The 27,159-nt window shown below is 50.1% G+C and overlaps 1 protein-coding gene across 2 annotated transcripts in view; it reads right to left on the bottom strand.

Annotated features, from left to right (window-relative positions):
• The window catches only part of POLE (DNA polymerase epsilon, catalytic subunit), a 109,504-nt gene that overhangs the window by 39,144 nt on the left and 43,201 nt on the right, over positions 1–27,159 (bottom strand). For both annotated transcript variants that reach the window (XM_078597806.1, XM_078597805.1), the window contains exons 26-34: positions 15,740–15,954; positions 13,443–13,545; positions 12,226–12,306; positions 10,946–11,068; positions 10,103–10,309; positions 9,225–9,452; positions 7,366–7,509; positions 6,567–6,707; positions 5,970–6,123 (exon numbers count right to left, since the gene is read on the bottom strand). In XM_078597806.1, coding sequence (XP_078453932.1) covers positions 5,970–6,123; positions 6,567–6,707; positions 7,366–7,509; positions 9,225–9,452; positions 10,103–10,309; positions 10,946–11,068; positions 12,226–12,306; positions 13,443–13,545; positions 15,740–15,954 — 1,396 coding nt within the window. The remainder of the gene's footprint in view (positions 1–5,969; positions 6,124–6,566; positions 6,708–7,365; positions 7,510–9,224; positions 9,453–10,102; positions 10,310–10,945; positions 11,069–12,225; positions 12,307–13,442; positions 13,546–15,739; positions 15,955–27,159) is intronic.

Below are 27,159 nucleotides of genomic sequence, written 5' to 3' on the forward strand. Positions count from 1 at the left end.
CATTCAGATAGGCATCAGTGTGCGTTTGCTTTCTGTAAACGCTGTGTGTTATTTTACCATTTAGGCCATGCCCAAGTAAAATATCCAGGAACGGGAGTGTGTTATTCACCTCCATTTCCATGGTGAACTGAATGGCCGGGTTTTGTGCATTGAGATGATTTAGAAAATTGTTAAGTGTATCTTTACCATGTGGCCAGACAACCAAAGTGTCATCCACATATCTAAACCTAAAAGATGGTTTTAATTTGCTCGAGGCAAGTGCTCTGGTTTCAAAGTTTTCCATGTACAAATTTGCTATAGCAGGAGATAAAGGAGAGCCCATTGCTGCTCCCTCCCTTTGCTTAAATAATTCGCCTCTCCATAAGAAGTAAGTGATATTTAAACAATAGTCAGCGAGTTTCAGAATATCTTTTGGTAAACCTGTATTCTTTACCAGTGAGCGACTCGCTCACTGGAACCTTAGTGAATAGCGAAATCACATCAAAACTCACCAAAATATCACTAGGGTTAAGTTTAATATATTTGATCACATTCACAAAATGTTCTGAATTTCTTATGAATGAAGATGTCCTACCGATGTAGGGCTGTATTTGTTTAGTTACATATTTTGCTAATTTATATGTGGCAGAGCCAATTGTACTGACTATGGGTCGTAATGGGATGCCGATTTTATGGATCTTTGGTAGCCCATACAGTCTAGGTGGTTTTGAAGCCCTTGGCTTAATTAGGAATTGCTCATTTTTTGGGATTAATGAATTTGCAATGATTGCAGTAGTCTTACGTTTCAAAGTGTTAGTTGGATTCATATTCTTCGTTTTTTTCGGTAAAGTCACGTAGGTAAAAAAATTAAATTAATAAAAGTAAAATAAAATAAAAATCACGACGTTTCGGAGGCAACACAAGCTTCCGTCTTCAGGTGGAACCGTCACAGCCACGACAGCTGTATCAAGTAAATGAGAGATTACAAGAGCTACCACTCAGTATATATAATGGTTGAAGAGGGGAAGGGCCAAGTACGGCACGCTTTTTATTAATATGGTAAGGTGAGGCTTAAGACTAAGAATAGACTGCATAACAAAAGGCTGAGCCTTTGTTATGGAGAGGTACGATTTGTGACTACGCCTAGCCTACATAACAAAAGTGTGAAAAAAGAAGAAACTAAACCTGGTAAAACAAAACTGGCTGTCTATCAATAACCTGTAATAGTTGTCTGTCAAATAAGATGGTCCAAATAAGTGTAGTTAAATCTTTTTTGCATGGTTAATCACATCTTTCCAATGATTACTCCGTTTGTAACCATCATCACGGTTGAAATTATGTCCGTGTTTGTATATTTGTATGGCTTCGTGTACAAACCTTTGATGGTAGCCAGGTTTGCAGAGCACCTTGGTCTCGGAAAAGACAATTTCATGAGAGCCCACAGAGTTGTAGCAATGATCGGCAACGGCCGAAGAATCAGTTCTGCCGTGTTTCAGATCTGACTTGTGCTCGCGGACACGATCAGAAACATGACGTTTCGTTTCTCCAATGTAGCAATCACCACAACTGCAACTCAATTTGTAGACTCCAGGATACTGTAAGTCAGGAACGACATCCTTCATAGATGGAATCAGATCACGGATTTTATGCACTGTGCTGAATCGGACTTGGATCTTATGTTTGTTTAGAATTTTGGAGATATTTTTGGTCACGCCTGCTATGTATGGTAACGTGATAGTTTTGGTCGGAGTTTCATGTGGCTGTTTTTGTATGGTGGGAGAAACAGCTTGGCGGATGGTGCTGTTGGATCTCGTTTAATTTTAATGTAGGTACTTTCCTCTAATAAATGTTTAATTTTATTATCATAATCGGCTCATGAAATCACTACAGTAGTGCGGCCCTTATCAGCTGCTAGGATTTGAATATCTTTATTTAGACGAAGCTCTCTTAAGGCTTTTGCCTCGTTCGAGCTAATATTCACTTTTGGTACTTTACTATTCTCAATTATTTTGGCAACCTCGTGTCTAGTCATCTCTGCCTCATTAAGTGGAAGGAGTCTTACTGCTGATTCTACCTCAGCAATTATCTCATCCACTGGAATTGTGCGTGGGGTAATGGCAAAGTTAAGGCATTTAGAAAGGACAGAAATCATGTTAGTGGTTAAATCAGTGTTAGTCAAGTTCATAAAGTTTTTGTTTTTAAATTGTTCGTTTTTAATAGGGATTTGTTTATTGTAAAGTCTAGAAAATGTGTTAATTTGGTTAGGAAATATCATGCATAAGGCACAGAAAGCTGTGGTTATTAAATATGTAATAACCGAGTGGTTTCCCATGAAGAAGAAGGTTATGAGAGGGGTGTGTATGTCATGTCGCCATCGAGGAGTCACGAGCTACTTAAAGAAGTGGCTCGGAGTTCCACGATGCCTTACCACCATAGGCCTCTATGGAGATGGTGTCCTCAAGCTGCCCCTCACCAGTCTAACCGAGGAATTCAAATGTGCAAAAACCAGGCTCCAGATGACACTGAATGAATCTCGAGACCCAGTGGTGAGCAACAACGCGCCGACCTTGGCAACTGGGCGCAAATGGAGGCCAGGAAAAGCAGTCCAGGAGGCAACAGCAGCCCTCAGACATGCTGACATTGTGGGTCATGTTCAGCAAGGGAGAGGAGGCATTGGGCTAACTAGCCGTGCTGTTTGGAGTAAGGCCACTGCACCAGAGCGGCGGAAGATGGTAGTGCAGGAAGTACGCCATCAGGAGGAGGCTGCAAGGTGGGCGAAGGCAGTCTCTCTTGCCAAACAGGGACAGTGGACTCGATGGGACAGTGTGGAGAAGAGGAAGATCAGCTGGAAGGATCTGTGGGCCATGGAAGCAAGGCGGTTGAGCTTTTCCATCAGAGCAACATATGACGTCCTTCCAACACCAGTTAATCTTCACCAATGGTATGGTGAAGATCCGGACTGTGCCCTCTGTTCCATGCCAGCCAACCTCAGGCACATTCTCACAGGGTGTAAAACAAGCCTCACCCAAGGACGCTACACTTGGCGTCACAACCAAGTCCTTAAAAACCTTGCGTCCACTCTGGAGGACAAGCGAGCTGCCACCAACTCCCTACCACCCCCAGCAGCATCACACCCCTTACGGACGACCTTTGTCCGCGAAGGGGCTAAACCACCGAAGAGCGGCTCTACACCATTAGAGCGAGACCAGCTGCGCTTGGCCCGCGACTGGAAAATGCTAGCTGACATTGGCCGGCAACTTGTGTTTCCTCCGGAGATCGCAACCACCACCCTAAGACCTGACATGGTGCTCTGGTCCCGTTCGCTCAAGAAGGTCTTCATCATTGAGCTCACAGTACCCTGGGAGGACTTATGAGCGAAAACATCTGCGCTATGCCGATCTAGCTGCCGAAGCACGGCATCATGGCTGGAACACAGAAGTCCGACCAGTGGAGGTGGGCTGCAGAGGTTTTGTGACAACATCTACAACCAGACTGCTTAGAGACCTGGGAATTAAGGGCCAGAGCCAGCGTTCGGCAATCAGAGCTGTATCGGAGGCGGCAGAAGGCAGCAGTCAGTGGCTCTGGATGAAGAGGAAAGACCCCAGCTGGGCCCCAAAGTGAGAGGGCCAGGAGGTATGCAGTCAACAATGCTTGACTCAGGGAGGAGGATGCCCCTGCCATGCATAGTCCCATGGGATGTTGGCTATCAACAACAAGGCAACTCCTATGACTAATTGGGATGGGACGCAAGCGTAGGATTGATCACCCTGTCGCTGGCCGCCTTTGGGGAGGGTGTATAGTATGAAAGGCCGAAACACCCCGGGAACCAAAGGTTCACTACTGACGATCCGCTCCCCAAATTTCACCAGGCTTACTGTTCATGAACTCTTGGAAGTGCTTGCACAAAGGATAGTAACATCCCATCCTGTGTTCTTGGAATCTGTTCTTGGAATCATGTGTTTCATATTTAACCACACGATAATAAACCACATGTAACAAATTAAACGTGGAGTCTCGTGAAAAAAAGCATAAAAGTCCATACTTGTACAAGACCACAGCCACTTACTCCCCAAAAGGTCATATTGATGTTTGTGACAAAATTCGTGTTCCTGTGTCACGGTCTACTTTATCCAGATTGGAAGATTTCCTGTAAAATACTCAATTGGGATTTAAAACAGCAATCATCAGCCCCCACTGCCAGCAGACTCATGCCCACTTGCAGGCCAGGTACTGAGTCGCCTTGTGCAGAACAGGGGGACATCTATCATCAGCGGGTACCCTTGGCTAAAGAAATATGTGCTCCGAGGGGTTTAATTTCATTATGGGCACAATACAAATGCAAGCATTTTCTTATTTGCATAAATGAATACTGCATATCTGTAAAACACAGCAGTGCCTTCTTTTATTACAGCCTTCCACTATAAGTATGGCATGAATACCAAATGTACTAAGACTGTTAAAAGGTCATCGATAAACCGGTAGTCGTTTCCAGAATTGATAACTGGTTCCAAAAGTCTGGAACCGGTCGCCGTTTCCAGTGGAACATCCGTAACAAATTCCCTGATTGGTACAAGCAAACGTACAAACCACGTGGTGCATTATCCGTTGTTTGCCAGCTGAAAGGTAAAGGTGCAGCCCTGCAATTACTCGTTCGCCACTGCTGGTCAAATGGCCTTTTAGAAGGAGCCAGAGGATATTTGGTATACTTTTCCACACTGACCAGAGGTGGGTGTACTTAGACTTTACCCAACCATATGCAACCTGCCAATGGAATAACTGTAATGCACCTATTTATAGTAACCTCTGGATTGCTAGTCCAGTGTGTTAAACATTACGCGATGGCAGCTCCCTTAATTTCTCAGTTAAAAAGACAAAATAGTTACGTTTATAATGTTTTGATAATGTTTAGTTTCATTTCTATCATTGTTGTTCACACAAATTGCATTTCACAGTTGCTGTGAGGAACCGGTGGTGAGCCGGTGCCAACAATTGCTCAAGCTTTGCGGTCCTCTATATATCAAGATGCTATTTGCCATTTAATGAGTGTTTATAAATTTGGGAGTAAACTGGAGTACAGACAAAAAAGCAATGTGTGCAAGGGAGAAACACTATCCCATACAGAAGGGACAGATGATATTAGTCTGCAATTTTCTGTACCGCCTTCTCCTGGCGAGCCAGGTCATAGCACCTCCTCGACACCCACGGGGAAGGGGGGTTTCCCAACATCTGTACGATCCACCAACCCTCGTCGCCTGCACGGTGCTGGACTACAGGCAGCCATGTGCTGCGTAGCCACCACCGCCACCCGGAAAATAGCTAACCATTTCTAAATGTGCGTTAAACCGGTGATCGATTTTAACCGGTTATTCCCATTTGGGTAGTAGTAATGCAAAATACAGGGTGTTTTAAAAAGATGGACCCGATTTGAAATCGCTATATCTCTGCAACCACGAACCGCCCATGAATGAAACTCTTACCACTTAAAAGGGCGGGGCATAGAGTTTCAAATGATTACTGCTAGATGCCTCTCCCAGCGCACAAATAGCCCCTAGCCTCAGTCATTCACAAGACACACTGCCTCAACGTTGGATAGATCGCACGGGACCCCAAGACTTGGCGTTACACTCTTGGCCCCCAAGATCCCCAGACATCACAATCTGCGACTTTTTCTTGTGGGGATACGTCAAAGACCGTGTTTTTGTGCCACCATTAGCGACTAATCTGGATGACCTCAAAAACAGAATCATGGCAGCGGTGACTTCATTGGAAGAAGACACTGAGAGGCGTTTGGGACGAATTCAACTATCATCACGATGTTGTCCGTACAGCAGGCGGAGGGGCACAGAGCATTAAAAAATGGTTAATAAAACTTGATAAATCATTAAAGCGTTTGTCACTTTTAGTGTAATTGTAACATGTTGCAATTGTGAAATATTCTGCTTTGAAATTGGGTCCATCTTTTTAGGAATGATTTATTCAGGGGCACCTACCGGGCTCCAGATAGGAGTACTGTGCCAGGGACCTCATCTCCAGCTGCTCCAGCTGGAACGTGTCAATGTCGAGGGCTCCCTGCTGCCGCGCCGACTCGCGGCTCACCGTGCACACGCAGCCCAGCTGCACTAACGCGCGGAACATCAGGGGGACCTGGTGGCAGACGGACACACACACACAAGCAGCAGTGATCATTAATAATACGAATGTTTTGTTTTTATACAGGATTTTGAGATGGTCGGCACAGTGGTGACGCTCATGCCTTACGGCAAGAAGGGCCTGGCCCCAATTACCAACTTGGGCGCCTATCTGTCTGGAGCTTGTATGTTCTCCCCCTGATCTGCATGGGTTTCCACCCATAGCTAAAAAAAACCCATTCAACGTAAATGGTGTTGGCCAAAATATCCCAATGCTGAAAAATGCCTTGCAAATTACCTATTGGGATTACATGTTGCAACATCGCACGCTGCTACGGAACATTGGCAGAAGTCTCGTCAAAAATAATCTGGAGACAAGCATAATAACAATAGTAAAGCAGGCTGTATCAGAGTCCTCATTTTAGGCCAAACTGACCTAGAGGATGTAGGCGCACTCACCTGTGTCTCGTAAACACCCTCAATGTGCGGTGCGGCGAGGTCAGCGTTGATTTGGTTCAAGTGCTGCTGGTACAGCTCCTCGGCCACTGTGTACTCGTACAGGTTGAGCACCGGGTTTGAACGTGGCAGCACACGGTTCACCTGCACCGCACCCATTGCACCGCACCCATTGCACCGCACCCATTGCACCGCACCCATTGCACCGCACCCATTGCACCGCACCCATTGCACCGCACCCATTGCACCGCACCCATTGCACCGCACCCATTGCACCGCACACATCACACCGCAAACAGCACCGTATCGCTCACAGCGCCACACCGCACAACCCCACACCAAACCGCACCACATCACACAAAAATAGCAATGAAGCGACTTTAGCGTACAGTATCCACACTCGCGCTGGCCAAAAAATCACAATCTCACGATTAAAATCACATTGTCAGTATTGCAATTGAATACAATTGTAGAATTTCCATTGTTTCGTGTTTTCCTTCGTGCCATTTCTAAAGCATTGCCATCTCGTGGTGACGACGTAATCGACACTAGCTTACTGTTTATTTGAATAGAAACCCAGCGATCACAGCTAAGATTAATTAGGATTCTACGGACAATAAATAATTAGCCAAATAATCTTCGTGCATGTTAATGTTGATTCCCATATCTCCATTATAAAAAATATTGGTTCTAGCCAATGCGTCTTTAATGTCCACTGTATGGCACAAAACCTCCATTCAACATGTTGAAAGGTCGCATCCTGAAAGTGCATGGGTGGTACCGTGGACATGACCAGGCGCACCTTGCGGTAGTTGGGCCCCTCATCGGGCTTGGCAACGCGCTGGTTCACGTAGAAGATGCGCGGGATGTGCAATTTCACAACGTGCAGCTCGGTGCCAACCACACACCACACGCGAAACATGCCCGCCTGCGTGCCCTCTGCGATCTGTCTCACACACCCACACATGTAAACAAAACGTGCCAATTAGTTACTACTTCAGCACACCGGTGTGTTTGAGAATAAACCCACAAGATTTACGATTTGACTACGACGTTTCGCTGGTGATTACAACCAGCTTCATCAAGCAATTTGCCACAATTCTGGCAAATCGCCTGATGAAGCAGGTTGTAATCACCAGTGAAACGTCTGATGAAGCTGGTTGTAATCACCACCAAAATGTCACTCAAATTGTAAATCTTGTGGGTTTACTATTCAATACACTGGTGTGCTTAAGTAGTAACTAATTATCATGTATTATTTCCGTGACAAACCTTACTAATTGGCTGTGTCGGGTGGTGGTGGGTTAACGACACATTTATAATTACACGATCCAACCCATAAAACCTTTATTTTTAATAATATTGGTCGCGAAATACTACTTGTTAAAGAAACTCCATTGAACAATGCACAATTCTACCCCGCACAACTGCACCCTGAAACTCCGCAGCACTACACCGCAGCCCTACCTCACAATACTACACCACAGCACTACCTCACAACACTACCCAGCAGCACTACCTCACAACACTACCCCACAACCACTTCTAGCATCACAGAGACATAAGGTGGTGACATGGCCCAACATTCGCCGCTTATTGCATTGGTTCACAGTTCGATCCCGTAGGCCTCCCTGGTTCATACTGTGTATTACAGGAATTCCTCCATTTACGTTGCTTCTCTTTAGGTTGATTCACGAAAACGTCACCAACGAATGAGGGAACGTAATTTCGATTTAAAATGCACCGATTCACTACCTTGTTTTGAAAAATGTCAATAAATTAATTCATTGGTTTGGGTAACAGCCCCGCTCTGCATCCACACCCCGCTTATATCCGCTCCGGCGTGGCCGGCTCCGCCCAGGCGTGGCCGGCTCTGCCCAGGCCACGCCTCCCTTCCCAGGCCACGCCTCCCTTCCCCCACCTCACGGGAAGGTCTGGGTCCCTCCACCACGTGACCCCCCAGGCACCCTCTTGGGGCCCCCAGCCCTCGTACGGGCCGACACAGTAGTGACGTCCTATGTCACTACACTATTGTAGTGGGTCAATAACTAGAGGAGACTCGCTCTGAGGCAATACATATTTTATTTAACAAGTAAACCTTAACACAAAGGGGTAACGGCCCCTCACACCCGATACGCCTCTCACTGGGTATTCTAACCCTTCTTGAGTGAAGCTTGGTCTTCACTGGTCTATAAGCTGGAGTCGACCCTTGCCAGGGGTACTACTCTGCCCATGGGCTCTTCTCTTCAGGAGGCTATTGGTCTTCGGGTGGACGACGACTGCCTGGACCGTTCAAATCCGTGGCTTGCTCCGCCCCAGCCACGCTTTCCTTCCAGGACCTTCCACCAGGTCCTAGAAGGGTGATGTCATCCCCCAGCCCCTCCTCCTGGGGTCTGCGTCCCAGGATCCGTTTTCCCATCAGGGTTACCGTTGGGCTCAGTAACACTACCGCCCCCTATTGACACGTGTGGGATACTACCGGCTGATAGCATGGAGAGTGCATAACATCTCTACACTATGCTAAAAGATCCTGTCAAGTCATTCAAAGAAGAGTCGGCCATTGTTGGTAAGCACTGAGCCTCCTGAAAAGGAGTGTTAAGACACAATGAGACTTTCCTGGGTAAACAAGCAAAACAATAACAAAGCCCTAGCCAGACGCACCTGCACGATCTGCCAGGGAGTACTCAGGAGGGAGCGTGCAGCCCGCATCAGGAAGCCCCCCAGGCCGGTGTTGAGGGCGCTCCCTCCCCTCAGGGGGCCCCTCGTTCCATGAGCTGTTGGGCCCCCCTCGCCCGAGCCGCACCGCCTGCGCTTGGAGCGATCCTTGCGCTGCCGTGTTTGGATCTCCCACTTTTTCTTGTGAAAGCGAATCCAGGTGGCCATCTCCTCCTGTTGAATGCACGCGAAGCACACACCCACACAGTGGAGCTGGACAGTGTCTGCCAGTCTTGTCCCTTGGCCATGCTAAATTGGGCAATAGTGTACATTGTATCTCAATAGTAAAAACACAAATTCTCTAGATGAGCGGTACCCAACCTGTGTTATGCAAGACCATGGGAAGTGGTCCGTGGAACTTTTGTAGATTCTATGATTTAAAATAGTTTTAATGTAGAAAACGGTGTTATTGGTGCAGGGTGGTCCACAAACGTCTTGTGAAGGTTCACAGGGACAATCCTTGGGTTCAGAAAGGTCGGGAACCCCTGATCTAATTGCAGATTTTTCTCTGGTTTCCTCTCATAGCTAAAAAAGGCATACATGTTACTGATATTGGCCAAAAAATTCCAATTACTCAATTGGGATTAGACACAGCAGCAACATCACCCTCTACTGGGATAACTTGTCAGGACCCTCCTGAGAAAGAGTCTCGAGGCTCAGTGAGACTTTCATGTGTAAACAAGTAGAGCAATAATAATTCATAAGAATTTTTCACAATGCACATTTACGCGATGCACGTTGTTTTAAAAAGTGAATCGCTCCCACATGACAGCACACAACCACACATGTGCTCAGCAAGACCCACGCCACACATGTCCACCCACCGCGGTGGTCCCGATGGAAGGGGGTGGCCCCAGGATCTCTCTCCACGTTTGCGTGAGCTCTAGGTCCTGGGACTCACGGTCCTGGCTCTCCACCTCCGCCCGCTTGCGCTTGGTCGCCATGGGCACAGGGCCCAGTGGAGCCACGTGGGACGCCCCGAAGTCCTCCATGTCCTCCACGCTGGCGGCACCCGCCTGCTGACCCGACACCTGTCGCAAGCATCCACGCAAGCATGGAGCTGGTGACTCGCAACATTCCTGTCTGATGGCCAACAAATACCCCTTTTCCAATTGTACATCCGAGGCGAGCCAGCGCTGAGCCCTCAAGGCACGAGTGGCTATCCACTGTGTATTTGCCGACCAAGGCATTTTTTGGTCAGATTTTAGAACGCGACCTCTGATTGCATTGAGTCACAACCAGTCTGGTGGCTCAGAAGCAGAACGAGCAGCTCGCAATCAAAGGGTTGCGAGCTCAAATCCAGGTTGCGGGATTGACTCAGCCCAACATCCCCCAAATGCTTCGCATTTTGTAGGGAAGTCAACAGTGGTTTGCCTATTTAGAGACTTGCCCCCGTATGTAATAGGAATGTTTAAATTCCACCACTGGCTCAGGGTTATAAACAGGAGATGAGCACCATCTCAATACTCAATTGAACAGGAAATCACTATGCCTTTCTTTACTGTAAGCCACAGGTAACCAAAGGAGTCACTCCAAACTATGGGACTTGTTATTGGAGTTTTATTTGGAGAAGGGCAGCTGATTCAATCCCTCTACTATGGTCTGTCCGTATCTTTAAACACACACGTACAGAGACAAACAGACCACGCTGAGTGTGACCTTACTACCTGTCGCTTCTCAGACGCTGTGAATAGCTCGTTGATCTTCTTCTGTTTGTAGGCGTCGCTCTTCTCCAGCAGCTTCTTGTGGAGCCAGTCCGGGTGTCTGACTCGCGGGACTGGGTTCTTCACCTGCGCAGACGCGGTGATGTGAACAGTGGCAATGAAAGGTTGGGATGGCGGCAGCACCAGCCGCCACCGGGGGGATGGCCTGGACGTTGGACATTGCAGCTCCGCGAGAAGTGCGCAGTAATCATTAACTTGTAACGCACACGGTGTTCACTCGCTCTCGAAGAAAAAGAAAGAATCGGAGGCAGGAGGGATCACAGTCGAGCAGGAAGGCATCCACGCAATGAGCTGGCACCAATAATTACCCAAGCTCTGCGGTCCTCTATATATTAAGCTGTTATTGGACAATTAATGAGTGTTTACATGTGAGAGGAAACCGGAGCACCTGGAGAAACCCACACATGCGAGGAAGAGACACTCTATCCCATACAGATGGTACAGGTGGGAGTCCATATTTTACTTTACCAACTTCTCTTGGTGAGCCAGGATATGGCACCTCCTCGATGCTCATGGGAAGGGAGTTTCACAGCGTTTGTAAGATCCACCAACCCTTGCTGCCTCCACGGTGCTGGACTACAGGCAAGCGTCACCACCACCTGGCTAAATATGGTCAGTGTTGATTTGTAATTGATTTTGGTGAGGCCATATAATGAGGCCATATAATGACCTGAACAAATCTGCGTCGTTAAGACCATCCACCACCCGACATGAATGAATAGTCACGCGTACGAGTGTTTAACAACGTGGCATTTGTTTCAGCTCACCGCAAAGTTGAAGAACAATCCTCACAGCCAAAGTCACAATTCCTGCATTGTTATTCTGTCTTCCCAGATCTTGTCCTGATGATGTTTGTCGTAATTTCAAACAATGTCATATTTATAAACAGCCTGCCTCGGCAGCTTTCCCCCTCTTTTTTCACCTGATATGACGATTGCTTGTGTTGTGATCGAAACATCGTGACATTGTTATTATTTTGATAATTTTTTTCTATCTACGTGGCTTTACCGAAAGAGAATTGTTCAACTTACTGGTGCTCCGGAACAAATAGTTAGCATGTTATACAGGCCTCCCATCCACAGGCACTGGGCTTGGCACGGCCGCACTGAGCTTAGCCGGACCCCTGCAGCCGCATGCACAACGCACGCAGTGTATCCGTGTGCCCATGTATCCGAGGGCCCCCTGGCATTCGGTCGATGCAGGGCCCTGTAAGCTGAATGTACCTGTTGCAGGGCAGCTGGGATCGTGATGATCTTCTGTATAGCGCTGCCCAGTCGCTCTATGTAGTAATCCCAGTCCAATATCTGCAACGAACGTGTTCCATGTTAAACAATACAGCAACCCCACCACCTCCACCATCTGCATCATCACCACCCCATTCATCACCACCATCACCAAAACCACCCCCACCAAAAAGACAAAGCTCAAGTGCTGTTAGGGAGCACCTTTGAAGTAGCAATGTTTACACACTGCACCGGGTATAGGTGACCCGCAACTTTAGACGGCTCGACTTGCGATCCCCTGCTTTTGCGGCCTCTCTTATAGTAAAAAAAACCTCTACAGTAATGACTAACACTCGATTCTACGACCGCCTAACGAATGCTACTGACGCCGAGTCGGTAGCATTCATTAGGCACTGCTCTGCTCTTCCGCCGTATGCATATGTACAATATAGCCCGTCAGTCTGCAGCTGCGTCTAGAGCGAACCTATCTCTTTCGCAACGTTCTTCAATTTTTTCTACATTTTCGTCAAATTTTTTATTTGTTTCACCTTTCACTGTCTGAGAAGAGGAAATGCGATGTATATGCACCAAAGAATTTGCAAATGTGTTTGTTTGTACTTAGTAAATGTTTGTAAAAGTTACATTTGCCACTAAATGGCAGTAATGTCACCACAGCACTTGTGCCAGGCTAGGTGCACTTTGAGGCCATGTAAAGTGTCGAAGGCTCACTGTCAGGTCATGGAACAGACTCAGGTGCTATGGGTTGACCGATTGAGATGACTGTAAGATGCACCAACTCTGTTCCCCATTGTGCCAACTCTCTGGGTGTTCGTCGCCGGCGCTCTGCTCATTGTTGAGCGTCACTCCTCTGCCCTCCATTGTTTTTGGAGGGTGACTGCCTCTAACCACCACCACCTCCACGACCAATATCAGCACCTTCATGCCCATCACCACAATTATCATCGTCATATTCCAAATTTGAAAGATTACACCACAAATATCAATTGCCAGCTTATACGAAAACTTGGGAGGACCCTCCTGAAAAAGTCTTCAGACTCGGTGAAGCTTTCCTTGATAAACAAATGCAATAACAATACAATCTGTATATGATAGGCTCTGTAATAACAAGGTTCATAGAAGTACACATGCTAAACAACAATAGCTAATGTTGTTTAGCTGGCCAATGGAATGGGTAGGTCCACTGTTGTGCTCTTCACCGATCGGATGTCAAAGTCTTGTTGAGAGGGACTCTTGAGCCACTTGCGTAGATAGTGCTTGCTGACACTCGGCTCAGCCTGGAATATCGCCAGTGGGATAGCCCTGTCTCACACATTCACACAATCAAGCAGTAATAATCACAATTGCTCCACATCCTTCGCACATCCTTCACACTGCATTCTGCGGCCACTCTGACGAACCCTGTTAAGATTGAAAACTCTTCATGAAAGATCCACGTTGTAAGACCCAACTTAAAACCAGACATGGATGTTTTTATAAGTTAAAAAGATGTATGTCAACCTGTGAAAACATATGCAAGTCTTTGTGTCATTTTTGAAGCCTGACCAAAAACCAGACATGGATTTGCATGACAAAAATTTTAATGGAAGATGGTTTTGGATTATTAGAGCAAATTACACAATCATTAAAATCTTGTTGGTTACACAGTCATGGCATTAGCAACTACTGTCATTAAATCACAGCCTTAACGAGTCTTTTTCAGGAGACGAGACGTTTCCCAATACCGGCAATGATCAGTTTAAGTCGTATCAGTTTACGTCTTATCGTTTTAACATCGTTGGAAACTAAGGGACATTATTATCAATCGAAGTCGTCGATCAGTTTTATTGTCGTTGACAAAATTGTTTATTATCACTTTGAAGTTGCTCGATCACTCACTAAGTTGTGTTTCTGTGCTGCGCGTGCTTGCTCTGGGGTGGCGTAGGGACTACTTTGAGCAGTGTAGTGGTAATAAGTTACATCATTTGTTGTTGTCATTCACCCATGGACATGTACATGTGAGCAAATACCGTATTTTCCCGCATATAACCCATGGGGTATACCACTTTTTACAAACAAAATAAGACCCTGCGGGGTAGATGGAGGTGCGGGCTATCCCAAAAATATTTTACACGTGTGACATGTCATAACTCGTTTAATCTTTTCATGGTAGGACTATCCACTATGCAACCCTTACCTTTGACTAAAGCACTGCTGAATAAACCACTCACACTAAAATTGCACATGTTAAATTATTCGAATTGTTTGTACAATGAAACGACAATTTTTGAAGTGGGCGCACTTTGCTTACCATAATACTTTCAGTGGCTGTAGGGAGGTGCGATAGTTTCAGCTGAAGCAATGGATTGCACAATGGGAAGGGCCTTAGCAAGCGTCTACCAGACGCGGAATCATAATTTCTGAGTCCCGTAGGCCACTGCTATTGGCTGAGCACTATACAGTCGTGACCATGAGTTTTGTATCAAACTTCCAATGGCTTTGTTGCCAGGAGGCAATGGCGTTACCGGAGTGCCGCTATTATTTGCGCAGTGCGCAATCTACCAGTACTAAAACTGTACAGGGGTAACTACCAGTCCAGTAGCTGTAATATGATGAGGTCGAATGCTGGCAAGCCTAACAGTTCGCTTACTTACTCATCTACCAGTTATGTATTAATTATTTATTTAATATTTACTTTTGTTACTTATTTACGGTTTTAAGTTCACTCGTTTCCGGTTAGTTTGTTTTCCTTATGCACGTTATGATTTTAATGTTAACAATTGATAGTGGAATGTATTACAAATGTAAACTTTGTATTAATATGATGGAATTAAGCTGCGGCAACAACATTAAAGATATGAATGCATGCGGGGTATATGGAGGTGCGGGCTATCTGAAATTTGTTTTACACAAAACGCTATTTTTGCGGGGTATATGCGTCTGCGGGTTATATGCGAGAAAATACGGTATACCATAAGTACATATTTATGTACCTATGACGCTAAGTACCTATTACGTATCTTATTTTATTGTTTCATGGAACAAAATGAATTTATTTTTTTGTAAATTTATCTTGTAACTACTTTTCTCTGTTATTTAGTATTCTTCCTCAAAACATTGTATAATCTTTGCTTTATTAAGACTTTACATATGGAGTATTGGAGAGCTGGAAGGAATCCCCTGTATTTTAGTTAATTCTAATGGAAGACAGCTGATCAGTTAACGTCGTATCAGTTTGAATCGTGTTTTCCAGGAACATAACACCCAACTTAAACTGATCATTCCCAGTAAAGTCACGTGCAAGTCATTTTCAAAATTTACCAAATTTAAACTGGCACCAACACACAACATACTACTGTTCTTCGCATTACGTCACAGGATCGTGAGCATCAGCTGTGAAGTCGACAACGAATAGCATTTATGGTTGATAAATCTTCAATATTAATCAGGGTAGCCTGTCAGATATTGAACTGCAGCCACTGCCTAACGGTGTGGGTGCATCCCCATGGCCTCATACCTCTCTGTGACTGGGGCTCCCTCTGGCCGACGTGAAATTACGAATCGACAACTCAGTCCGGCGTCCTTCACCATTTGGTCCCCCAGGAACTCGGCAAGGCGGCGCGCCGTGCTGATGGACGTCGACTTCTGGGCACCGTAATCCTCCAGCTTGCGTGACATGGAGCGGTTCTCTGCTATGAGCTCAAACAGCTCCTGGTCTGGCATGTTGGCTGCCTGCATTCAAACACACAAAGACAAATATTCCCTATAAAGCCTTTAACAAACTGTTGGAGCAAGTGCTGTAAGCGACCACTGAAGAAGGCTGACTTGGTAACTGATATGTAATAAGAGCCTATGTCCGGCTCACGTAGTGATCGGCTCTGCCGGTCCCGCTTTACAGCCAATGGGGGGAGAGCCTGGGAGCATGGCCTCGGCGTGATTACGGGATGTCAGCTAGGGTGATTGGTTCTGCTGGTCTTGGCCTCAGCCAATGGGAAGACAAGTAAGGGGCGTGGTCCCGGGAGTTGATGGGGAATCTGGAACATTCGGCGCAGGCTATTAAGGATTGGCTGGAGTGTACCACGTGACCCAGGCGTTAAATAAGGGGAGAGATCAGAGACACGTGGTCAGACACGGAACGAAGAGAGAGAGGGGCCACGTGCGAGCGGGGCTCCGGGTGCCACGTGGCGGTGCGTCTCTTGTGGGCTGTCTGCCCGCTTCCCGTTGCCTGCCAGCAACGGGGAGTGTTTGTGAACTGAAGAATTGAAATATAAGGACCGATTAAACAAGCCGTCTCCAGAAGGTTAATTACAGACAAGCAGAAGTACCCGGCGTTGCCCGGGTGAAAAATATATTTCTTAATAACCTTACATATATACACAGATACGAAGGTATTTCACCACTCACAACTCACCAATCTCCCTCACCACTCACCGTCACTACTCACCAATCACCAAACACCCTCACCACTCACTCTCACCACTGTCCCTCACCACTCTCCCTCACCACTCACCACTCACTCTCACCATTCACCCTGACCATTCAGCCTCATCACTCACCCTCACCACTCACCGTCACCACTCACCCTCACCCTCACCACTCAACCTCACCATTCATCCTGACCAATCACCACTGACCAATCACCACCCACCACTCTCCACTAACCCTCACCACTCAATCTCACCCTCACCGCTCAACACTCACCCTCAGCACTCACCCTCACCACTCACCCTGACCACTCACCCTCACCACTAACCCTCACCACTCACCCTTACTACTCAACCTCACCACTAAACCTCACCATCACCACTCACCCTTACTACTCACCACTCAACCTCACCACTCTTCGTCACCACTCACCCCTCACCATCACCACTCACCCTCACCACTCTCCCTCACTCTCACCATTCACCCTCACCATTCAGCCTCACCACTCACCCTCACCACTCACCGTCACAACCACGACTCACCACTCACCCTCACCACTCACTCTCACCATTCACCCTCACCATTCAGCCTCACCACTCACCCTCACCACTCACCCTCACCACTCACCATCACCACTCACCGTCACAACCACGACTCACCCTCACCACTCACCCTCACCACTCAGCCTCACTACTCACCATTCATCCTGACCAATCACCACTGACCAATCACCACCCACCACTCTCCACTAACCCTCACCACTCACCCTCACCACTCACCCTCAAAACTAACCACTCTCTCACCACTCACCCTCACCACTCAGCACTCACCCTCACCACTCACCACTCACCCCTCACCACTCACCCATCACCACTCACAACTGCCACTTACCACTCACCACTCACAACTCACCTTCACCATTCACCCTCACAACTCACCAATCTCCCTCACCAATCTCCCTCACCACTCATCCTCACCACTCACCATCACTACTCACCAATCACCAAACACCCTCACCACTCACTCTCACCACTGTCCCTCACCACTCTCCCTCACCACTCACCACTCACTCTCACCATTCACCCTGACCATTCAGCCTCATCACTCACCCTCACCACTCACCGTCACCACTCACCACTCACCCTCACCACTCATCACTCAACCTCACCCTCACTACTCGCCATTCATCCTGACCAATCACCACCCACCACTCTCCACTAACCCTCACCACTCAATCTCACCACTCACCCTCACCACTCACCCTCAAAACTAACCACTCTCTCACCACTCACCCTCAGCACTCACCCTCAGCACTCACCCTCACCACTCACCCATCACCACTCACAACTGCCACTCACCCTCACCACTCACCCTCACAACAACCACTCACCCTCACCGCTCAACACTCACCCTCAGCACTCACCCTCACCACTCACCCTGACCACTCACCCTCACCACTAACCCTCACCACTCAACCTCACCACTAACCCTCACCATCACCACTCACCCTTACTAATCACCACTCAACCTCACTACTCCTCGTCACCACTCGCCCTCACCACTCACCCCTCACCATCACCACTCACCCTCACCACTCACCATTCACCCTCACCATTCAGCCTCACCACTCACCCTCACCACTCACCCTCACCACTCACCACTCACCGTCACAACCACGACTCACCCTCACCACTCATCACTCAACCTCACTACTCACCATTCATCCTGACCAATCACCACCCACCACACTCCACTAACCCTCACCACTCAACCTCACCACTCACCCTCACCACTCACCCTCAAAACTAACCACTCTCTCACCACTCACCCTCACCACTCACCCCTCACCCATCACCACTCACCCTCACCACTCACCCTCACAACAACCACTCACCCTCACTGCTCAACACTCACCTTCAGCACTCACCCTCACCACTCACCCTCACCACTAACCCTCACTATCACCACTCACCCTCACTATCACCACTCACCCTTACTAGTCACCACTCAACCTCACCACTCGTCGTCACCACTCACCCTCACCACTCACCCCTCATCCTCACCACTCACCCCTCACCATCACCACTCACCCCTCTCCCTCACCACTCAACACTCACTCTCACCATTCACCCTCACCATTCAGCCTCACCACTCACCCTCACCACTCACCGTCACAACCACGACTCACCCTCACCACTCACCCTCACTACTCACCATTCATCCTGACCAATCACCACTGACCAATCACCACCCACCACTCTCCACTAACCCTCACCACTCAACCTCACCACTCACCCTCACCACTCACCCTCAAAACGAACCACTTTCTCACCACTCACCCTCACCACTCAGCACTCATCCTCACCACTCACCCTCACCACTCACGCTCACCCATCACCACTCACAACTGCCACTCACCCTCACCACTCACGCTCACCACTCACCCCTCACCGCTCACCACTCACCCATCACCACTCACAACTGCCACTCACCCTCACCACTCACCCTCACAACAACCACTCACCCTCACCGCTCACCACTCACCCTCAGCACTCACCCTCACCACTCACCCTGACCACTCACCCTGACCACTCACCCTCACCACTAACCCTCACCACTCACCCTTACCACTCAACCTCACCACTAACCCTCACCATCACCACTCACCCTTACTACTCACCACTCAACCTCACCACTCTTTGTCACCACTCAGCCTCACCACTCACCCCTCATCATCACCACTCACCCTCACCACTCTCCCTCACCACTCACCACTCACTCTCACCATTCACCCTCACCATTCAGCCTCACCACTCACCCTCACCACTTACCCTCACCACTCACCGTCACAACCACGACTCACCCTCACCACTCACCCTCACCACTCACCATTCATCCTGACCAATCACTACCCACCACACTCCACTAACCCTCACCACTCAACCTCACCACTCACCCTCACCACTCACCCTCAAAACTAACCACTCTCTCACCACTCACCACTCAGCACTCACCCTCACCACTCACCCTCACCACTCACCACTCACCACTCACCCATCACCACTCACAACTGCCACTCACCCTCACCACTCACCCTCACAACAACCACTCACCCTCACTGCTCAACACTCACCCTCAGCACTCACCCTCACCACTCACCCTGACCACTCACCCTCACCACTAACCCTCACCACTCACCCTTACCACTCAACCTCACCACTAACCCTCACCATCACCACTTACAACTGCCACTCACCCTCACCACTCACCCTCACCACTCACGCTCACCACTCACCCCTCACAGCTCACCACTCACCCATCACCACTCACAACTGCCACTCACCCTCACCACTCACCCTCACAACAACCACTCACCCTCACCGCTCACCACTCACCCTCAGCACTCACCCTCACCACTCACCCTGACCACTCACCCTGACCACTCACCCTGACCACTCACCCTCACCACTAACCCTCACCACTCACCCTTACCACTCAACCTCACCACTAACCCTCACCATCACCACTCACCCTCACCACTCTTTGTCACCACTCAGCCTCACCACTCACCCCTCACCATCACCACTCACCCTCACCACTCTCCCTCACCACTCACCACTCACTCTCACCATTCACCCTCACCATTCAGCCTCACCACTCACCCTCACCACTTACCCTCACCACTCACCGTCACAACCACGACTCACCCTCACCACTCACCCTCACCACTCAACCTCACCCTCACTACTCACCATTCATCCTGACCAATCACCACCCACCACTCTCCACTAACCCTCACCACTCAACCTCACCACTCACCCTCACCACTCACCCTCAAAACTAACCACTCTCTCACCACTCACCCTCACCACTCAGCACTCACCACTCACCCCTCACCGCTCACCACTCACCCATCACCACTCACAACTGCCACTCACCCTCACCACTCACCCTCACCACTCACGCTCACCACTCACCCATCACCGCTCACAACTGCCACTCACCCTCAATCTCACAACAACCACTCACCCTCACCGCTCACCACTCACCCTCAGCACTCACCCTCCCCACTCACCCTGACCACTCACCCTCAGCACTCACCCTCACCACTCACCCTTACTACTCAACCTCACCATCACCACTCACCCTTACTACTCACCACTCAACCTCACCAATCTTCGTCACCACTCACCCCTCACCATCACCACTCACTCTCACCATTCACACTCACCATTCAGCCTCACCACTCACCCTCACCACTCACCACTCACCGTCACAACCACGACTCACCCTCACCACTCAACCTCACTACTCACCATTCATCCTGACCAATCACCACTGACCAATCACCACCCACCACTCTCCACTAACCCTCAGCACTCAACCTCACCACTAACCCTCACCACTCACCCTCAAAACTAACCACTCTCTCACCACTCACCCTCACCACTCAGCACTCAGCACTCACCCTCACCACTCATCACTCACCCCTCACCACTCACCCATCACCACTCACAACTGCCACTCACCCTCACCACTCACCCTCACTGCTCAACACTCACCCTCAGCACTCACCCTCACCCTGACCACTCACCCTCACCATCACCACTCACCCTTACTACTCACCACTCAACCTCACCACTCGTCGTCACCACTCACCCTCATCACTCACCCCTCACCATCACCACTCACCACTCTCCCTCACCACTCTCCCTCACCACTCACTCTCACCATTCAGCCTCACCACTCACCCTCACCACTCACCGTCACAACCACGACTCACCCTCACCACTCACCACTCAACCTCACCCTCACTACTCACCATTCATCCTGACCAATCACCACTGACCAATCACCACCCACCACTCTCCACTAACCCTCACCACTCAACTTCACCACTCACCCTCACCACTCACCCTCAAAACTAACCACTCTCTCACCACTCACCCTCACCACTCACCCTCACCACTCACCCTCACCACTCACCGCTCACCACTCACCCATCAACACTCACAACTGCCACTCACCCTCACCCTCACCACTCACCCTCACCACTCACGCTCACCACTCACCCCTCACCGCTCACCACTCACCCATCACCACTCACAACTGCCACTCACCCTCACCACTCACCCTCACAACAACCACTCACCCTCACCGCTCACCACTCACCCTCAGCACTCACCCTCACCACTCACCCTGACCACTCACCCTCACCACTAACCCTCACCACTCACCCTCACCACTAACCCTCACCATCACCACTCACCCTTACTACTCACCACTCAACCTCACCACTCTTTGTCACCACTCACCCTCACCACTCAACCTCACCCTCACTACTCACCATTCATCCTGACCAATCACCACCCACCACTCTCCACTAACCCTCACCACTCAACCTCACCACTCACCCTCACCACTCACCCTCAAAACTAACCACTCTCTCACCACTCACCCTCACCACTCACTCCTCACTGCTCACCACTCACCCATCACCGCTCACAACTGCCACTCACCCTCACCCTCACAACAACCACTCACCCTCACCGCTCACCACTCACCCTCAGCACTCACCCTCCCCACACACCCTGACCACTCACCCTCACCACTAACCCTCACCACTAACCCTCACCACTCACCCTTACCACTCAACCTCACCACTAACCCTCACCATCACCACTCACCCTCACCACTCTCCCTCACTCTCACCATTCACCCTCACCACTCACCGTCACAACCACGACTCACCACTCACCCTCACCACTCAACCTCACCCTCACTACTCACCATTTATCCTGACCAATCACCACTGACCAATCACCACTGACCAATCACCACCCACCACTCTCCACTAACCCTCATCACTCAACCTCACCACTCACCCTCAAAACTAACCACTCTCTCACCACTCACCCTCACCACTCAGCACTCACCACTCACCCTCACCACTCACGCTCACCACTCACAACTCACCCCTCACCGCTCACCACTTACCCATCACCACTCACAACTGCCACTCACCCTCACCACTCACGCTCACCACTCACCCCTCACCGCTCACCACTCACCCATCACCGCTCACAACTGCCACTCACCCTCACCACTCACCCTCACAACAACCACTCACCCTCACCGCTCACCACTCACCCTCAGCACTCACCCTCACCACTCACCCTGACCACTCACCCTCACCACTAACCCTCACCACTCACCCTTACCACTCAACCTCACCACTAACCATCACCATCACCACTCACCCTTACTACTCACCACTCAACCTCACCACTCTTCGTCACCACTCACCCTCAGCACTCACCACTCACTCTGACCATTCACCCTCACCATTCAGCCTCACCACTCACCCTCACCACTCACCGTCACAACCATGACTCACCCTCACCACTCCCCCTCACCACTCAACCTCACCCTCACTACTCACCATTCATCCTGACCAATCACCACTGACCAATCACCACCCACCACTCTCCACTAACCCTCACCACTCAACCTCACCACTCACCCTCACCACTCACCCTCAAAACTAACCACTCTCTCACCACTCACCCTCACCACTCAGCACTCACCCTCACCACTCACCACTCAACCTCACCACTCACCCTTACCACTCACCCCTCACCATCACCACTCACCCTCACCACTCACCACTCACTCTCACCATTCACCCTCACCATTCAGCCTCACCACTCACCCTCACCACTCACCCTCAAAACTAACCACTCTCACCACTCACCCTCACCACTCACGCTCACCACTCACCCTCACCGCTCACCAATCACCCTCACCACTCACCCTCACCACTCACCCTGACCACTAACCACTCATCCTCACCAATCACACCCTCACCACTCACTCTCACCATTCACCCTCACCACTCACCCTCACCACTCACCCTCACCACTCACCACTCACCGTCACAACCACGACTCACCCTCACCACTCACCCTCACCACTCAACCTCACCACTCAACCTCACCCTCACTACTCACCATTCATCCTGACCAATCACCACTGACCAATCACCACCCACCACTCTCCACTAACCCTCACCACTCAACCTCACCACTCACCCTCACCACTCACCCTCAAAACTAACCACTCTCTCACCACTCACCGTCACCACTCAGCACTCACCCTCACCACTCACCCTCACCACTCACCCTCACCACTCACCCTCACCACTCACGCTCACCAATCACCACTCACCCCTCACCGCTCACCACTCACCCATCACCACTCACAACTGCCACTCACCCTCACCACTCACCCTCACCACTCACCCTCACAACAACCACTCACCCTCACCACTCACCCTGACCATGTTATGTTTGAAAGTTTTCAGGAGTTTTTAATAATATTTTTGCCCCGGTCAACGCCGGATATTTCCCATTCGTAGCAGTTGATATCGACTCTATAATCAACTTATTTTAAATGGGAACAGGGCGATTATAAATGAATCTACAACCATCGATTCCTTCGCGCGATTCAGAGAATCGATTCTTGGCGTGTCGGGTTTAAAAGTAATTACACAGTTGTATTTTCATTGGTATGTAATGTTTTAAAGTTTTCAGAAAATTTTAAATGTATTTTCCCCCCGGGCACCGCTGGGTATATCGAGTTTATAACACAAAGTCGTCGCCTGAGACGTGTGGCGTGTCGAGGCCTAGTACCGTGCAGAGCCTCCGGCCTCGCCTAGATCGCCCACCCGGCCGAACTAGGGGCTGGGCCGCCACCCCCACCCCCCCCCCCCCGCGCTACAATAATACTGTCTAATCGCTATAATTTTATTATCTACCGACCCTATAATAGTGTAGTGACATAAGAAGGGAGGGGCTGCTGGGGGCTCTGGGATCCCAGGCGAGTCCAGACGCTTAAGCCTCTGGGCGCCAGGCGTTGGGTTCCCAGGCGCTTAAGCCTTTTTGGCGCCGCCAACGGGGGGGGGCTGTGTGTGCTCTGTGGGATGTCTGGTGGCGCACACGGCCCCACCCCTCGTTGGACCAGGCATAAAAGGAGAGCTCCCTGGACGATCAGGGTCCAGTTGTAACTCAAGACCCAAGACCCACGACCAGCCATCTGAAGACCCTGGGATGCTGTGAGAGCCAGTGGTGGGACTCTGGAACTCCCGACTCTACGACCTTGTGAGGGCGAGTTCCAGAGCGTAGCCAGAGTGGAGTATCTAGGCTGTGTACCTAGGCTGTAACAGAGTATCAGGACTGTTGGAGAGTTGGACTTGGAGTGTTGTATTGTAATAAAGAAGTTACCTCTACAAGTGTCTCCGGAACCCGTTACATTTGGCGTCAGAAGTGGCTATGGAGACAAGAAGTAAGCCACGTACCTTCAGTCCTGACGGCGATGAAGAAGAGCAAGCAGCGATGGGGCGGCCAACGCCGGCCGACAGCGACGCTGCACCGCCGGCCGACAACAACGCCGCACCGCCGGCTAAGCAGCTGTCTGCTCCGCCGACCGTCCCCTCTCCAGCGTCGGGAGCAGGTATGGAGGAGGCGCTGCTTCGCCTCGCAGAGCTGCTCTGCGCCACCGCCTCCCTCCTGGGCGAGATGCGGTGCTCACGGGCGATGGCGGGAGGGAGAGAGGAGGCGCGGCGCTCGCCTGAGCCCGCTGCCGCCAAACATGGTGGACGCCGCCGCCATTCCCGCCACCGGCGCCCCCCCCACGGATGTGAGGGATACTTCCGGGAATGACATCACTTCCACCGGAGGAGCAGTGACCGCTGGGAGCGATGTCACTTCCGGGCCCAGCGTGGGCCATCCCGGAGACGCCGCGTCATCAGCGCTGCGTCCCTCACTGCCGGGGCCGGGTGACAGCTGTTTGCAACCTAGCAACGCCGCGTCATCAGCGCTGCGACCTTCACTGCCGGACGACAGCTGGCTTCAACCTAGCATACCGTGTCATCAGCGCTGCGACCGGACAGTGAGGGCGCCATTCTTACTGTAACCAGCGCCGGGGCCGGCACATGGACCGACACGCTGGTCGCCGCCTTTGCTGCTCTGGCCAAAGGTTGGAGGTCGGGAGACCAGGCCCCTGACATTTCGTACATTTTACGCGCTCCAGATTAATGATTTTTTTTGTTGATATTTTCTTCATTGTCGTCGGGGAGTCGTGACTGTTGTTGGGTAAACTGTGTGGAGCTTCGCTCGTGAGTGTTGTCAATGTGTGTGCAAAACTTTTCTTGTGATTGTTAACAATGTATGGTTTGTATTGAGCTTTGTTCGTGATTGTTAATGTATAGCTTGTGCTGTCATTGTTAACGATGTATATACTGTATGGGGCATTTATCTTGAGATGGTGACATGCTGCCAAGGATTTGGAATTGTCATGCTGGCTCTCAAATATCTTGGGGTGCAGATCCTGACCAGGATGGCCCAGCGGGTGTTGCGTGTCTAACACGAGAGTTGTGGTCCCGTCATGCTATGGCTGACGGCTTGACCTGACAGCCCGGAGATAGAGACACTCCGTGGCATGTCTAGCCTAGTGGGCTGTGTGCTCACATGGCTCTGAGAGTGTGGTCCCGTCATGCGATGGCTGACGGCTTGACCTGACAGCCCGGAGATTGAAACACTCCGTGGCATGTCTAGCCTAGTGGGCTGTGCGCTCACATGGCTCGGAGAGTGTGGTCCCGTCATGGAGTAGCTGACGGCTTGACCTGACGGCCCGGAGGTTGAGACCCTCCGTGGTGCATCTGGAACAGTAGGCTCGCCCTGACAGCCCGGAGATTGAAACACTCCGAGGCGCGTTGAAACAGTGGGCTGGAGATTCTTGGTGTACAGGTGTAGTTGTCCCGTTACGTTGGGACTGTATCCCTCAGTTGTTAGGGTGCATGTTGTGCAGGGAGTGAACAATGGGTCGTCTCAGATCGGTCAGTACAGCTATATGCTGCGATGCGAGTCTTGGAGAGAGATTGGATCTCAGCTCGGTCGGTACAGCTATATGCTGCGATGCGAGTCTTGGAGAGAGGTTGGGTCTCAGATCGGTCGGTACAGCTATATGCTGCGATGCGAGTCTTGGAGAGAGATTGGATCTCAGCTCTGTCGGTACAGCTATATGCTGCGATGCGAGTCTTGGAGAGAGGTTGGGTCTCAGATCGGTCGGTACAGCTATATGCTGCGATGCGAGTCTTGGAGAGAGATTGGGTCTCAGATCGGTCGGTACAGCTATATGCTGCGATGCGAGTCTTGGAGAGAGATTGGGTCTCAGATCGGTCGGTACAGCTATATGCTGCGATGCGAGTCTTGGAGAGAGACTGGGTTGAAGCCCCCCCGATATGGCCGACGTGCGCGGTTTTAGGATGGAGACGCCACGTTGGAAAGGCGGGGGGTGCTAACGGTTGACATGTAATGTCGGTGGTGGTCCTCATTGAGGGCTGCTGGGACGCAAGCACGGGATGCCTTTTGGAGATGCGGTTCGCGCGTGCGGCCACCATTTCTGGGCAGGAGCAGGCTGATTTATTTTGTTTGTGTCATGTAAATTTTATAT

The sequence above is a fragment of the Lampetra planeri genome, chromosome 10, assembly GCF_965212315.1.
Source record: "Lampetra planeri chromosome 10, kcLamPlan1.2.h2, whole genome shotgun sequence".
NCBI lineage: Eukaryota > Metazoa > Chordata > Hyperoartia > Petromyzontiformes > Petromyzontidae > Lampetra > Lampetra planeri.